At 41.1% G+C, this 17,039-nt stretch overlaps 1 protein-coding gene across 3 annotated transcripts; it reads right to left on the bottom strand.

The window, feature by feature from the left end:
• Positions 1 to 21: 21 nt before the first annotated feature.
• On the bottom strand, positions 22 to 9,107 carry znf865 (zinc finger protein 865). Of its 3 annotated transcripts, none has more exons than XM_072675810.1 (3): positions 8,191 to 9,107; positions 6,635 to 6,860; positions 22 to 6,214 (listed from the first exon to the last, which is right to left on the bottom strand). In XM_072675810.1, the coding sequence occupies exon 3, from the start codon at positions 6,159 to 6,161 to the stop codon at positions 1,407 to 1,409; it is 4,755 nt and encodes a 1,584-aa protein (XP_072531911.1). In that variant the 5' UTR covers positions 6,162 to 6,214; positions 6,635 to 6,860; positions 8,191 to 9,107; the 3' UTR covers positions 22 to 1,406. The 3 variants fall into 3 exon arrangements, with proteins under 3 accessions (XP_072531911.1, XP_072531912.1, XP_072531913.1); XM_072675811.1 differs by having other exon boundaries at positions 22 to 6,211; XM_072675812.1 differs by having other exon boundaries at positions 6,657 to 6,860.
• Between the last annotated feature and the right edge of the window lie 7,932 nt (positions 9,108 to 17,039).

Raw genomic sequence — 17,039 nt, 5'->3', positions numbered from 1 at the left:
AAATATCAAACCTCCTCAAAAGACATTTTAACCTTTTTATTAGTTTTCTGCGGGACTCACCATTTTTGTTGACGCAGGAAAAAGAAAAGAATAGTTTAGTATTTATATTTCATATTTTAGTTTACTGAGATTAAAACAGTGGGACAGGAGCTAAGTAAAGTACTGAAATGTATACAATAGTGTTGGGGAACTGTGCTAAACTGGTTAAGGTTAGACAGACCAAAAGAGGGGTAAAAAAACAAAGGGGAGGGCAAAAAAAATAATAATAAATCACATTGATACATATATTCCCCTCATCTTACAACATACACACACCCACCCACAAATAGTACAAATGATTAAAAAAAAACTTGTACTTTGAAGAATAAAAAAAAAAAAAAAAAGCAACAAACAAAAAAACAACTGATACATAATAAAATATAATACGCATTTTACAGTACGGACTGGTTTCTCCACTCTTACGGCCAATCCATCTTAACCAAAGATATAACACTTGTCATAAAAATACCTACAAAATTACATTAAAAAAAAGGGACATTAAACACATGGAACATGGCATCTATTGCGCTATGCTTCTCCCTCCCCATCAGTTCTGCAGCAAATTTCACGATTCAAAAGGTTCTGAAGGTTCAACTAGATTCATTAGATTCGCATAGTCATGGTTTAAAAACTTAAGTGTCTTAGTAAGTGTTGTCCTTAGAGAATACACAGTTATGTTCTTTAACAGTTTCCCAAACAGCAACGTTAAGTTCCAGGGCAAGCATTTGAATAATTGTATAAAGAAGACAAAAAGAAAAGAAAAAGGAAAAAAAAAAAAAAAAAAAAAAAAAAAAGGCTGAGAAGGGGGGACAACAATAAAAACACAAGTCCACAAGGAACAGAAAGCTACATATATTTGAGAATAATGAAAGACTATACTGTCAAACTCTGAGTAATAATGGGGAGGGGGGGGGGACTAATTCGGAGAAAGATTGTTACTGTTCAGATTAGTTCACTCTTACTGGTTCGCATCCATCATCGCAGCACAAAAAAAGTTACGAAAATACGTAATGAATGCATTTTTTAGAGGATAGAGATGCTACCATAACAACAAAGGTGCTACCAAAACAGTCTCATAATCTAAAATATTCTTCCCCTTTGGAGAAACCATGTTAGAGATCCATGTCTTTAATGGATTTTTTCTTTCTTTTTCTTTTAGGTACAGGCTTTAATGTTCATGTTAACCAAGTCATTTATTATAAGAGGCACTCTCTTGGCTGAAGCCAGAGACCATGTGCATAATGGGTAAGTGTGAATATGTAGTGGACTCGAAGCAGATTCTCCACTATGACTATGATCACATGTTTCTCTCTGGCTCTCAAAACTCATCAGTGTGAAAGGTCAGATTTTCTTCTGGATGAAAATGTTTAGTGCCTGTACATCGCTATGCCGACTGATCTTGCAAAATGATCCTCTACTTTCTGATAATGAGTCCCCTTTGGTGATGTTTTTCGTCCTACACCGACACGCCGGCAAGCATAAACGTGCCGCTGCAGCAGGGTGCCATTCCAGAATCGAGAGGGGCAACGGGGGCAAGCGAAAGAGCCTTGAGAAAGGTGCCGAGCCCGATGACGAAGAGCTGATAGAAGCCTTCGGGAACGCTTGCCACAGACCACGCATCGTAGGCGAGCCCGACAACCGTGTTTCCTGGGAGGGTGCCTCGTCACGCGGTGGACTGACAGGGTTATCCGCCTCATAAAAGTGGTGGAGGGACAAATAGGGCATGGGAAGGACCTTAAGGGGACCATCAAAGATCGCAGACCTCTGAACTTCAACCGGCCCGCGCGCCACATACCGCCCCCTATGTTAATTCCAATTCCTCCCATATATTTGGCCCACCTAAGATGGGCTATCCACTTTTTCATTTTAATCTGATGCTGAAGCCTGCGTTTCTTCCTTTTTAAAAATCTACGCCTTTGAGCGCTTTCAAAATCAGTGAACTCTCTCACCAGCTGCCCCCCACTGACTAATCTAATTTTTTTCTTTTTTTTTTTTTTCTTTTTCTGGACATCCCCTTGCAGCTGAACGGGATTTGGCAGATGCTGGGACGGCATCTGAAAGGAGTGGTGGGGGTGTTGTTGCTGCTGCTGCTGCTGCTGTTGTTGCTGCTGCTGCTGCTGCTGCTGCTGTTGTTGTTGTTGTTGTTGTTGTTGTTGCTGCTGCTGCTGCTGCTGCTGCTGTTGTTGTTGTTGTTGTTGCTGCTGTTGCTGCTGCTGCTGCTGCTGGTGATGGTGGTGGTGATGTTGAGGAAGCGAAGAGGAAGAAAGATGGATATGAGGAGGAGCCGAATGAATGGGGTTTCCTGTAACCCCTGGGTAAATTTGCTGCCCCTTCCCAGTTACTGGTGGTTGATGGGAGAGCGGCCCTACAGCGGAGTGCGAGTAGTGTGAGTGTTGGGAGTGTGAAGGGGCATTGGTATTTGAACCATGGGAATTCGATTCTGGTGTGTAGAAGAGAGGGGAATAGCCAGCAGGTTGAGGGTGAAGATGCTGCGTATGCGATATGGTTGAATGGGATTGCTGTACACCATGGGCGCCATTGTCTGGAGTCAGATGAAGGAGCGCGTTGGTAGCAGCTTCACTTTCAGTTAAGGATGAGGTGTTCCCACTAGACCCACTTCCTGTTGGTTGGGTGGGAGGTCCTGCACGTGCCAAACCATGCTGAGATAATCTATGTCTTGTCAGGCTGTTGGAGTAGGCAAAGGCTTTTCCACACACCTCACACGAGAAAAGTTTCTCCCCTCCATGCTCATGGATAGCTTGGTGATGGGCCGTCAAGTGGAAGTGATGACGGAAAGATTTCCAGCAGATTTCACACGTGTACAGCCTAGGCGGAGGCTGGTTTGATGTGCTAGCAGTGGATCCTTGAGCTTTATCCTGAGGATAAGAGTAATAGGAACCAGGGTTTGTTTGACTATTATCTTGACTGACCGTCGTCTGGCCGCGGTTTGCAGAAGACTTGGTTTTGCTCCGTCTCGGCTTGAAATCCCCTCTCAGGTGCAGTTTTTCGTGTCGCTTCAGACTTTGCGCGTAACCAAAATCTTTTCCGCAAAGGGAACACTTGTAGTTCTTCTCCCCTGAATGAACAGTCTGATGTTTAGTGAGATGGAAAGGCTCTCGAAAATCTTTGCCACAGACATCACAATGGAATGGCTTCTCCCCTGTATGAACACGCTCATGCCTACGCAGGGTCTCACGTCTGCCAAAGCCACGTCCACAAACAGTGCATAAATAAGGCCTTTCTCCATCCCCGCGAGACCCATTCTGGTTACTTCTCCGCCGCTTTACACCCTCTCCAAGGATACCACCTGGCCTAGGTTCCCTCTTTTGTCTAGGCTTACGTGGCCGCTTTGTTTTGGCATTAGGTGTGGCATTTTGAGAGTTGGGCTGCTGTTGAGCAGGGTGAGACAAGGGCATCATGGACCCGTTCAGGCACTCTTCATTCGCTCCATTTCCTGCAGACGTAGAGGATGGGCCACTCATAGTCCCGAATCCAAGTCCACCTAACAAACCTCCAATTATGTCCCTTCTTTCCTCTCGTGCCCCACCGGTGTTCATTTCAGCAGGTAAGACAGAGGCAGCCGCAGCTGCAGCAATCGCAGACATGGCGCTACTTGTGACCTCATCTTCAGAGTCATCCAGTAGAGAAGAAAGTGGAAGATGAGGCTGTGGTTGGTGGTGGTGATGCTGTTGCTGATTTGGAGGGTGCGGGTGAAGTGTCGGAGCCAAGGGCGCTTTTCTGAGAGCGGGGCCAGACATACTGTTACTACAAGAGCCATCTCCAGCATACGTTGTCGGGTTAGCCTGTGCTCGACGATAGTCGTCAACTCTGTAGGACGTTTGGTAAAGATCTCTTGAATATGCTGAATTATATTTCCCTTCTGTTTTATCAGCAGGATTTGAACTCCCCCCTCGGTCCTGCTGATACAGGTCATCACAGGACATTCCCGCTCCACTTTCCTCAGTCTTTTCATATCCCAAACCCTTTTCATCTCCGAGACCTTGGAAATCCCCTTCCACCTTGCCTTCTGAACTCACCGAGCTGCTGCCATCACTGCTTCTTGATCTCGATCCCCTGCCTGGTTTGTCACATGAGCCAGAGGCAGCGTGGTTAAGCAAAGACGTGCTCTCTCTAAAGCAGCGGCCACATGCTGGACAGCGGTAAGGCTTATCCTCGTGAATTTTCTCATGTCGAGTGAGAGATTCGCGGCGGTTAAAAGATCTCTCACAGGTAGAGCAAGCATATGGACGTGCTCCAGAATGGATGACACCGTGCTGAAGGAGATGCCCTCTTTTCTTGAAACCTTTCCCACATTCATTGCAACAGTAACTTTTATCTGGACTTGGACACGAGGAAGAAGAGGGGTCTGGGTTGGACTGTTGCTGATTCTGCTCATGTTGGTGATGGGCATTTTGCTGAGGTATGCCATCCTGAGTTGAGTGAGGGAGACCTGTATCTGACTGATGCTGGTGGCCTGCGTTTGGGTTTGTGTTAGCACTGCTATTCGGATCATTAACTTCTCCTTCATGGCTGCGTATGTGTCTACGAAGAGCGGGGAGGTGTGTGAATGATTTGCCACATTCCCCACAGTGATAAAGAGGCTCTGGCTCAGGCTGTGTAACAGTGGGAGTCATGGCAGACTGATTATCGGTTTTGGGCATCTGTGAAACATTTGATACTAAGACAGAGGCAGAGTTTGAGGAGGGGGCAGAGGAAGAGGAGGAAGAGACAGTTGAAGAAGAGGAGGAGGACGGTGTTGAAGAGGAGAGGATGGAGGAGGGGTCACCACCAAGACCCCTCATGCCAACCCCTCCACCTCCTCCAACAAGGCCAGAAGACCCATCATGACTATGTGCCCCAGAATTGTTGTGGCAGGTAGCACTGCTACCACTACTACTACTACCACCACCACCAGTTTCTGTCTTTCTTTGGGGCAGGTAACCAGCCATTGCTTTCTTTCTCCTGCTGCCGCTACCTCCGCTTCCTCCAGCACCAGATCCACCATCCCCCTTCCCATCATCCTTTGGGACAGAAAGATGGAGTGGGAGCGGGAGAGGAAGACCAGCTTCCTGTTGCATTAGAGAAGCTAGTTGATTGGAGGAAAGAACAGGGATGCCTTGAAAATCAAACCCACCAAGAGGTGAAGGCTGGGGGGCAGGGTGAAGAGGGTGATGTGGGTGGGCATGGCTATGAGGGTGAGACAAGGCATGGGGTGGTAGCTGTTGCTGCTGTTGCTGGGGCTGAGGGGCTGGGTGAGCATGGGTGTGAGACGGGTGAAGGGCTGGGGGAGGAGCAAGGCCTGTGTTTGAGTCAGCAAGACCAAGATGATTATGGGGGCCCTGCTGAACTAAAAACTGCTCTAAGCTGGCATTGGCAGGCACTCCAGAGAGGAAGTACTGGTTGGCTGCAAGCATGCAACTGAACTGCTGGTGTAAACTTCGGGCATCAGACTGGGCTCCAACAAGTCCAGCCACTGTACTGCTACTGCTAGGGGGGTTATTGGAAGTGGTGGTTGAACTAGAGGGGGAAGGCGATGAAGAGGATGGTCCAGGGGATGGCTGAGGCACGGACAGGCCAGGGTGCAAGGGTGGTGGAGGGGGAGCAGATGTTACAACTCCTCCAATTACTCCAGATCCACCACTACTACTTCCTCCTGCAAAATCAAAACGGCCCATCCCCGAGTGAAGTTGCTCTTGTGCCAGAGCAGCCTCTGCAGGGTGAAAGGGACGTAAGAACTGTGGATAACCAGATGCTGAAGTCCCACTTCCACTGCTGCTGCTGCTGCTCATCTTGCTAGATTTGCGCGAGCTTTGCGTTGAAGAGGACTGAGTTTGCTGGGGGATGGGTGGAGGTGGTGCACTCATTTTGGCAAAGATCGAAGAGGAATCTGAAAATGCATTACTTCTAGATCCTTGAAGGGAACCTAGTCCCAGTCCAGAGAGGAGTGCACCAGAGGCCTCACCCTGCTGTTGCTGTTGTTGCTGAAGCTGCTGCTGGTGTTGAAGCTGAACCTGCTGTTGGTGCTGCAGCTGCCTTTCCAGCCCCAGGCCTTTGAACTGGTGAGCCTGGTGTCCACTAAGCATTTCTAAAATGTCCATGGGGTACTTTCCAAACTGGAACATTTCCCTCTCACTGTTGAGGGGTGTTCCTCTGGTTCCTTCCCGTTCCTTTGCTGCTGCAGTAAAAAGGACACCACTACTTCATTAATTGATCTGCATGAACTATTAAACTAGTCAATGATTTTAAAATGAAATTCACAATTGTCATATTTTTCTATAAACTACTGACTGAGGGCTTGTTATTATTATTATTATTATTTTTTTAGAAGACTCATGCTTTGACTGTTCAGCCTAGATAAACACAAATTGAAAGATGTAATCAGCCCTTATCATGTAAAAATACTGGATGTTGGATTAAATAACTACCTATGAATACATGTAATAACAAATGTAACAAATGCATGTAATATAAAGTGCACACAACATCATGGTTTACATCAAAGGCTTACCTAAAGTACATATAAACACATGTAAAACAGTACAAATATGTTTAAAAACTACATTTATGACTTGCTTACAACAATCTAAAATCTTACCGGCGAGGGAATGTTCTCTTACTTATTTATCTCACAGGCATTCATAGAAATGGTCCCCATTTGTGTCCCTCATAAATGTTGTCTTTCCAATTCAGTTCAAATCAAAGTGAAAAGGTAAAAGATCTGAATGTCCACTGGATGTATCGAAAAGTCCAGGCTGGAAGACCAGGCGCACAGCAAAGTGATATGACCGTTCTTCTTTCTGTCTGTCGTCAGTAGCCTCATCCTAATTTAAATAAAACATTAAAAAATGAATAAATAATATAAAAAAAGAGACCATTTAACCAGTTTGTACTTCAGCGTAAATATTACAGCATGTTACCGTTAATATACAAATACTTGTCCAAACAAGCTACATAATATTTTCTAAGACATCTTTAGCAAAGAGTAAAAGTATTCAGAATAAACAATGTTTCTATTTTGTTAAAACTAATTTAAATAAATTAAATTTTCATCTAATGTGATAGTGAGATCTCAATGTCTTCGCAAAAATCTTGTATCTCCAGTATGACTGGAAAGAAAATCTCTAGCTATGTTTTCGTGGGAGACATATGTACACACACATTATTTTATGTCAATATTAATGATAAAGTGGCTGTGAAACATGCTAGTGTGTGTGTATGTGTATATCTCACATTCGAGCATGTTTCAAAGCCACTTCATCATGAATACTGACCTAAAATAAGGAATGTATGTGTGCAATATATAACACATACATACAAACATACATATGTACACACACACACACACACACACATGTGTAACAAGTGGTTTTATATATATATACACAAACATATTTAGATCATTTTATTTCCCATCATTCTGGAAATACAAGGTTTTTATGTGACTATCACATTAGATCAAAATTAAATTAATATTTCAATCTGTACTAAAAACATTAACATCATTTATTCTAAATACTTTTACTCTATGCTAAAGGATGTCTTAGAAAATATTATGTAGCTTGTTTTGATTGTGTTTTGTCTCAAAAAAACTAAAAACCACTTATTAACCAACAAGTATTTGTATATTAAATATTCTCTCACACAACAAATAGCACTAAAACTGAAGTGTGAAATCAAAGACATAACAGCACAGTCAAATTACCACCTAATTTGTACTGTACACATGGTATTACAACTTGAATGTAAGAACTAGGTAACTAAAACTATAGATATGAGACAATCATCCTCATAACCATGTTTTAAAAACATAAATTCTCTCTACATACTGTAAATTCACAAAGAAAAGGCCAGATCATCCTCGGAAAATTTCAAGAATTATGACCATGCTGGCTTTCAGTTTTCATTCAGCACTGCAACAATGTGCTCGACCTCGTATCACCAAATAAATATACATACACACTAAAAACACTCTTCTAGCCAAGCTGGGTTCAGCTGCATGTCAGATCAAACTTCAGACAACCCAAAACGTTTACCATACACACTACCAATCTGACCCACAGAGATCACTGCAGCCAAGTCTCTGCTGATTGAATTAATTTATTTATTTATTCATTAATTGCTTGCACACAATATACACATTACTGAACTCACCAGAAGCTGAAACGGTCAATCTCGGTACTCCAGTGAGGGTTTCTCTCAGTGCGGAAGGGAATGAGGGGAGGAAGAGGCTCTCACATCCCTCGAAAGCACACAAACGCTTTAAAAATGACATTAATAATTAAAGCGAGGCTCAAAAAAAGTTACATTTCCAAACAGCTCGGCGCCATTTCAGATTAAAAAAAAAAGAAAAGAAAGAAAAAAAGAAAGAAAAAAGCAAAGAAAACTCTGGTGGAGGTCTGGTGTGGGGGTGGTGAAGGAGGGGGAGAGGAGTCCGGGAGGTTTTTTGGTGGAAAATCGGACTCTGGTAATGTCAGAAAGTGGTTTAGTCAGTCAGACAGTCCATCAAGTGAACATGGGCGCCCGCCTGGTTCGCTCGTTAGCCACTAAGCTATCTAGCTAGCCAAATAAAGACCGAGCTCCGCTTTCATCTCTGCAGCGCTGAACCCGACCGACCGTCCTCCGAGTAAGTTTACCGTGCAGACTAGTCCGCTCCGAAAGTACGACATGAAACCACTTCTGCAAAGGAGCGAAAAGGCGCCGAAATACGCGTGTACACAAAGGCGGTTTCCGATTTCAGGTTAGCAGGTCATTTTTCCTCCTCATCCCGTCGAAAACAGTTTGGAAGGCCTCTCCATTGGCCCGACGGCTCTGTTGTCGCCCCGTTAACCAAACCCAGTTTCCGCTCGCCTTGCTGGCTAATGCACGCGCATCGGTCACCCAGCGACCGCGGTCCCGTCGCGGAACCCCCTAACTTCTCCCAAACAGTCCTCCGTGTGAACTCGCTCCTGTTTTAAACTGTATTATTGGCCGAATTATTTTCCGCCCCGTGTCATTTTTAGTGTCCCCGTCTTCCTGTGGGTGCTTAGGTTCGCTTTCACAGTGGTCGTTTCCGGCCAGTGACACAGTTCCGGCCAGTGTCGCAACGAAAAACGTCCGACGCGTTCAAACTTCCACAGGCTACGGATGAGCTCGTCGAGCGGATTAAACGCGAGACTGGCGCTCCCCCCCCCCTCACTTTATTAACGACAGATCATATAAAAATAATAAATATGACTGTTGTGAAGATATTATGGGAATCAACTAAGCTTAAAACGTACACGGAAACCGGCTGTAGACTAGCGGATAGTCGCTGGATCAAGTATAAATATATGTTAAAAAAAAAAAATATATATATATATATTAAAAAAAATAATAATAATAATAATTAATAAATAAATAAAAATGGCCGTAAAAACTATTTCAGTGTATTTCAGTAATGTTGAGTAATGTAGCTAGCTAGCTAACACACGCCGGGGCACGGTGTTAACATTCAGGTGCAGGACGGGCAGAGTGAGATGGCTGGACAAGGCAGAGTGTTTTCCTCTCTTTCTCTCGCGCTCCTTCGACTGATCCACATTTATAACCGTCGGTTCATCGGTTTCTCTCAGGTGCGAAACGGCCGTTTAAAAGCCTTGCCTCACCAGCAGGGAAATGACTGGCTCAGTAAAGTGTGTGTGTGAGAGAGAGAGAGTGCTAGAGGAAGGTAAGCCCAGTGCCACCGCGATGAAGCCATTTTACCAACGAGCAGCTGCTGTTTCCCCCCTCTAAGGTCTCCGCCGACCCTGCCCCTCAAAATGGCGAATGCCGGTGATGCCTCATTTGTTTCCTAGAGGAACTTGTGACAAAATTCAGATACAGGTACCCAAACTCGGACACCTTCACACTGGAGTCCCCGAGTCATGACACGAGCTGACAGGGAAACTATAAAAAAATAATAACGCTAATATAAGTGTAGCTAACGTTATTATAATTATTAGCATGGGGAAGGCTGTGCGAACACCAGCTACAGTAGCTATATTAATAAATGTAGATCTGAGCACTTCAGGACAACAGTCAGATTGATGCGTCTGAGTAAACGGCTTTAGCTAGTAGCTGTTATCTATGGAAAAATGCAAATAGTTGTTTTTGAAAATGAATATCAAATGACACATTTGTTTTTCTGCATTTGTACCTAATCAGATAATAATATACTAAACATTTTCATTTCAGTTTATTATTTTTTGTTTTATTATTTGTTTATGCCAAACAGAAACAACAGAACATTTGTAGCTAATCAGATAATAATAATTAGCTAAAACACACAGTATTGTTCGCAAATATATATATATATATATATATATATATATATATATATATATATATATATCGACAAAATATTGTCTATATAGTAAATAAATAAAATAATCAGTGTGGCTTGTTCAAAGCTCTGACACTATACACAGGTTGTAACAGCCTCTTGACAGACAGCACAGCTTGTGTTTTTATTTATTTATTTATTTATTTATTTATTTATTTATTTTTACATATTGTATTCATGACACCTATAACATTTTCTTATTGAACATAAGGTAAAAGAAAGGGCCAAAAAAAAAAAAAAAGTATTCAAAAATAGCACTCAAATGCAAGGTACAATAAAAACAGGGCTCAGGTGTTTAATGATTCCCAAAGTGACCCATTTCTCACTTGTGCAAAATGAAAGTGTGCGAGATCAGAGTAAGTGCAGACTAAAACCCTTGACTTAATACAGCATCAGCGAGAGGTCAGGCTTAGTATACAGCACACACCACAGTTCTCCACGTTCTAGCGGACAGTTTCTGAAACAGTTTCTAAAGGACGCTGTGAAAACTGCCTGTCCCACAAACGAGCACGAGTGACAGGTCCAAGTCAAAGAGGTGTGCATAGATTGTTGCCTGTTCTGCCCAGTTGTCACTACATTCAAGGCGTGTGGATAAAAAGTGGGTGCACACAAAATCCCCAATGCCTCGCCTAACAGGTTACTTGTGAAAACGAAATGAACATGGATAATGATGTAGTTTAGGTTATTTCCTATTTCAAGTACATTGTGTTTTGATGATTTACAGAGCTGCATGTAAATAGTGCAAACAGCTTCAGCAGGCTAAATGCTAACACTGCATTACTGATTGACGTAGGGTGTTGGGACTAGGTCTGCCACCCGTGTTGCTTGCCCAAAGTGATTTTCCTAATATTTACATATACTAATCTATGTAATAAAAAAAGTACAGTCTACTACACTGCCTTGATTGACCACACTAACACTTTATTTCATGACCACTAGGCAGGTGGTGGCATTTCTAAATCTACAGTGCTGTGAATAGAAGTCTGAATATGAATATGTGCACATGTCAAACACTGAACATGATTACTAAAATTACATCTTAAACCTGAGCATAATAAAAAAATGTAAAAATAAATAATAATTAAAAAGAGCCCCACAACATTTTTTAGGACCTCTGTCAGTCACAGGCACCCTAAGGCACCCCTTAGTAGCAATAACTGCAACCAAACACTTTCTGTAATTAGTTTTGGCCCACTTTTCCTAGTAGAACCTTTTTGTTTTACACCTGAAGATGTGCAGAATTAAAAAATAATAATCTTGCACACCAAATACATGAAATACATGGTGCCCATTTTTTTCTGCCAGGCTCTATATGCAACTACAGTGCACTATAAAATCAGGCTAAATAAATACGTCTGCACAATTTTAGAGATTCATATGGGGGCAAGCACGACTGACATAGCTAACCTACTGCCTCAACTCATGAACATTTTAATGAACATGTATAACGACGTAGTTTAGGTTCATTTTATATTTCATTTAAAGTACATTATGTTTTGATGATTTACGGACCTGCATCTAGTTAGTGCAGCAGGTTAAGCAGGCTAAATGCTAACACAGCATTGCTGATTGACGTAGGGTGTTCCCTTTAAAATCGAACACGTGATGCAATATATCGGTATGTGTTAACCGTAATGCGAAGAGTTGTTCAGTCCTACTTCTTAATATTTTCTGCAAGGATATCAATAATGAAGATACTGAGGTTGTGAACAATTACTAAGAACACGTGCAAACATGTACACCTAACGACTGTAGCAGTCAGTAAACACAGACGAGCCAGAACATTCGGGTGAATCAGATGAAATGAGTACCATTGATTATTGCATAAGAACAGTGCACATCATGGATAACATGTTATCGTCAACATGTTGCATATGGAAGAAATCAGACGGCCTAAAGACATGGGGCAAATTGATCTCAGGAACATAAAGGCTTGAAGTAGGGACAGCAGCGGACAGTACCTACAGACAAGGGGATCAGGAGGGACAAACCACAAACCAGGAACAATTAAAGAAGGTCGCCTGCTCCATTGAGGCCTGTTTTCTTGGACATCAGATGGACGTTGGTTACCTTTGGGATGTGCCGAAACAAGTCCATTCTGCTGCAGCTCCACCTCGCAACAGAACTGCTGCCAACATCTGCATATCAGGCATAATGCTTTGGCTCCTCAGTGCCCCCAAAAGCAGTCAGCCAAGTCAGATTTTGGTGTCTTTGGTTGCTTCTTTGGCACCTACAAAGCTAGAGTACACACAAAGGAATGGACTCCACAGAAAGGCACTGGGCCAGATTTCTAAAGCGCATCGTATCACAGCTCTGTCTGCACTGCAGTGAAATCTTTACACATGAACTCCAACCAAAATTGACACAAACGGCATGTATGTGTGGAGACGCTGACAGATCAGCAAAACTGTATCTCAAATCTGTTGCTTAATCTGTCCGGTTGAGCCGCATTCAGAGCTGTCATTCAAGTTCGAATCTGTGGTCATGCTGCTTTGCCATCAGCAGCCAGAGCCTGAGACAGCACAATTGGTCATGCTCTCTCTGGGTGGGCAGATGGCGCTCTCTCCCTTCATGACTCCAATTGTGATGCTGGCTGATGTATCAGAGCTGGGTACCCGGCGCTTTCCCTCGCACTGGCGGCAGATCGAAAAGAGGCGGTGGCTTATTTCACACGTATTGGAGGAGGCGTGTGCTTGTCCTTACCCTCCTAGTGTGAGTGGGTGGGTTAATTGGCTCAGCTAGAACTGGAAAGAAAATTAGTGTCACATAAAAAAATAAATAAATAAAATGAATCAAACTTTTCAAGACTTGTTTTATCTGTCTGTCCAGTTTGCATAGAAAATTACAGTAAATGTCAGTAAAACATAAGTGAGATATATTCTAATCAGAGCTTTGGAGACATTGAAGGTCAGAACATCTATATGTGGCTACCTTGGTTTTTACCATTTTTAAAGGTGGATGATTTCAATTAATGTTTTCCCAAAACTTCGGTCTGGTGCTATGCTAATGCTAAATTCCATCAATTTAAAAGGGTAAACAAAAGTCATTCAGAGTGGTCTGTTGTGATTTTTTTTGTTGTTGTGATGAAATGGTTAGGAATACACTGTCTGATGCCTGAGCATCTGGCCTGAAATAAAAATTTGAAACACAAATTGGAAATGTACACGCAGTGGAAAACAGTGGCTCAAGATTTACCACTATATTGTCATCATCAATATCCTACTCAGCCATATTTATTCATAAAGACGTGTGTACGTAGATATACTGCTGGTTCTGGATAGTAAATAAAAGACTGAATTTGTGTTGTAACCTAAATTGTGTGGGATGTGGTGACTAATCAGCAGTTGTAGTCCTTGCAGAGATAAATTAGCACAGTTGTGGGCAGTTTCTATTTGCACTGATATTAATTTGGTTGGATAGTAAATAAAGAATAACGAAAAATTCAAATGCGAAATGCAACTCACTGTCAAGTGAGACAGAAATATATCCATAATAAGTGTTTTTAGGATTTAAATGAAAATTTGATTAAGAAGTAAGTTTCTTTTGAAAATGTATCATTTTTATGAAGTTGAATAAAAGCACAAGTATTTAATTTATAACAATAATACTCAAGTAATGTCTAAAATAATTATTACAATGTAGTAAGCATTTTCCACACCTGGTTGGTTTAGCTGGTGGTAATATTTGAAGTAGGGCAGTGATGGAACAGGCCACCTGTGAATTGCTAAGTGAGTAGAAGCATGAAGTTAAAGAAAAAACATCCTTTTAAATGTTTTAAGTAAAATTAGTGTACTACATTTGTTTGGTACAAATTCAGAGAGTGTAAAAAGTAATGAAGCAGCATGTAACAGTTTGGGCACCCTGAGATATTTGAGATTTACCAAGTTCTCAGGCCTTTGTTAGCTTGTTAGGAAAATTTTTACAAACCATGACTCTTTAAACATTGTACCAACAACAGCAGCCATGGGCTCCTCTAAGCAGCTGCTTTACACTGTGCGTATGAAAGTAATTAATTCTCACAAAGCAGGAGGCTACAGCAAAGCATTTTCCCATAGTCGTTTCCTCAGTTGGTAATGCCAGTTAACAGGAACAGTGGAGGTCAAGTTGAGGTCTGGAAGACCAAGAAAACCTGGTAAAAGAACTGCTCGTTGGATTGCTAAATGCAAAAAGCCCTTACAAAAGCCCTTTAGGACGATTTAACAGACTCTCTACTGTGCACCTGCACAAATATGACCTTCATAGACAACCGTTTTCATGAAGAATATACTGGCCAACACTTCTGGTAGAAAGAAGTATGGATTCAGCTAAATGACAACAAATTCTGTAAAAGAAAAACAGGGATGATCCTAAAACCACCTCAAATTCCACAATGGACCATCTTAAGTGAAGGCTTTTGCAAGGTAAGATGGATGAAAAAATCCCCCAAACAAGAACTGAGACGCTTAGCTGGTACAAGTGTTTACAAGCTGTGATCACTGCCAAGGAAAGTGTGACCACATTGACCGTGCAGTGTACCCAAACAGTTGCTTTGGACCTTTCCCTTTGTTGTTGATTTTAAACTGGAAGTAAAAGAGTAATCATGCTTAAAATATTAAAGCAGGTCATTTTTTACGCGCTTAGCTATTCACAGTAAGAGAAATTATGATCATGGGTGCACCAGTGTTATGTCTTTGGTGACACTGTACAACTGGAAAACACCCTAGTATTATTATGAACACACTAAAAAATGGAACTTGGCAGGAGAAATAAATTCTCTTGAAAATGTAATTGAAAACGTATTCATATAAAGTGATACTACAAATCTTACAAAGTTGCTTTGTAGTACAGCAACAAATTGACAAACATGAGTTTTCTCCACCCCTGCATGTATCTTTTAGCCCACATTTCCCCAGTACAATCCTGACGACCAGTAGAGAGTTTGTTCTGTTTCAGCTTCCAAAGGCTTTTTTATTAATTAATTAATTAGTTTATTTATTTATTTATTTATTTTTGGGTGGAACAAAACAGAAAATGACTGGGTTGAATGGCAGGACTGGATGGATCATCAGATTATACAAAAAAAAAAGCAAAAAAACAAAACTGACATTTAAATTATAAAAGTAAACCACTTTTTTGAAAAAGTTTGGGCCTCTGCAAATGTAAACATAATAACATAATATGCTAGGTTCTGATAAAAAGAAGAAGAAATAAGAAGTCATATGAAAATGTGCATTTTGGTTATGTGTAATGTTAATATGATGCACACCAGGTGTACAGCCCGCATGCATGCACACATTTTTAATGTTATTTATAAAATCTAGACATTTGGGGTTTTTTCCAGTGCCGTCTGCACCATCCTCTAACAAAAAAAAACAAACAACTATTCTAATTTGTAAGTCCCTTGCAAAAGTATTTCATCAGTCATCAGAGTTTCCTGGATTAAAAATGGCAAGTTGATATTGTGCTGTACAGTTTGTGCATATTTCAGTTTAAAAGACTGACCCTCAAAATACTTTCATTTGAAGTGATATTGGTTTTATGTAACAAAATATCAAGACAAAAATGACTAATGAGAACTTACATAGAAATAAAATAAAAAGATGTATTAAATATAGAAATAGATGAAAAATATAGCCCTAAAGAGGATAGTTGGTGAAGCATTAAATAACTTTCTAAACCTTTTCTAAATAAAGTACCTTTAGCCAGACTGAATCAGAAGAAAAGCTGTGAAAAAGAAAAAGCAAAGAGAATTCTACGTAAATTAGAGGTAAATTTATAGACAAGCTCCAAGCATTTGGATATCTGTTTGTAGCCAGAGCAACACCGTAGTGATTGGACAACAAAAACTTAAAAGTCCTGTTTAATTTGAGAATTGATGGTGATCTGGGCAAAAGCAACAGTGTGCAAAGTTGGTAAAAACCAACGACCAAGTACTGGTCTACATGGGTTGCTCGAGGCAAGCAGCGTTTTTTTGCAGTTTCAAATTGTTCTTTAAAGTTTTGCTGACAGATACAGTATGTGCTTTAAATGAGAACAGGTTGGTTGGAACAAGCTGTATTGTGTAATTCAGGCAAATCAGATGTATTTTAAGGGGGTTGAATATGTTACCAAGGCACAGTACAAAAAGGCCAGTCATTTGAGCGTGGGCGTGGACATACAGTGACTAAGCCTCTCCCCCTCCGTGTTCACTTTACTCCGATAGGATGCAGCCAAATACCTCATGGACAGTGATTTCTATGAAAAACGTTACAATCTTAGTAATCACACACACACGCTTCTAAATAACAGAATGTTTTGAGGCATGTGCTACTTTAGCTTGGTAATACAAGAATAACTAGTAACTAGTGTAGAAGAGCAGATTTGAATGATCTTAATACATGAAGAAATCCTAGAGCATACAGGCAATACCGTAAGACTCACTGGCACACACTGTGATGTCTTGTAGCGATGGGGAGTTTATTTTCAAAATATATGTATATATATATATATATATATATATATATATATATATATATATATACATATATAATAAAAATTGTCTTGGAAACGTTACACTAGATCATGCCCGAGTCCAAAATAAAGATGTAAAAATGTTTGCTATGGTTAAAAATACTTATTACAACATTTATTATGAAAGCTTGTGCTTAAAAAAAGAAAAGAAAAGAAAAGAAACAGAAAATAAAGC

Source organism: Salminus brasiliensis, chromosome 3, assembly GCF_030463535.1.
Source record: "Salminus brasiliensis chromosome 3, fSalBra1.hap2, whole genome shotgun sequence".
NCBI classification, from domain to species: domain Eukaryota; kingdom Metazoa; phylum Chordata; class Actinopteri; order Characiformes; family Bryconidae; genus Salminus; species Salminus brasiliensis.
Note: the sequence above shows the minus strand (reverse complement) of the source record. Positions and strands in the feature narration are given on the sequence as shown.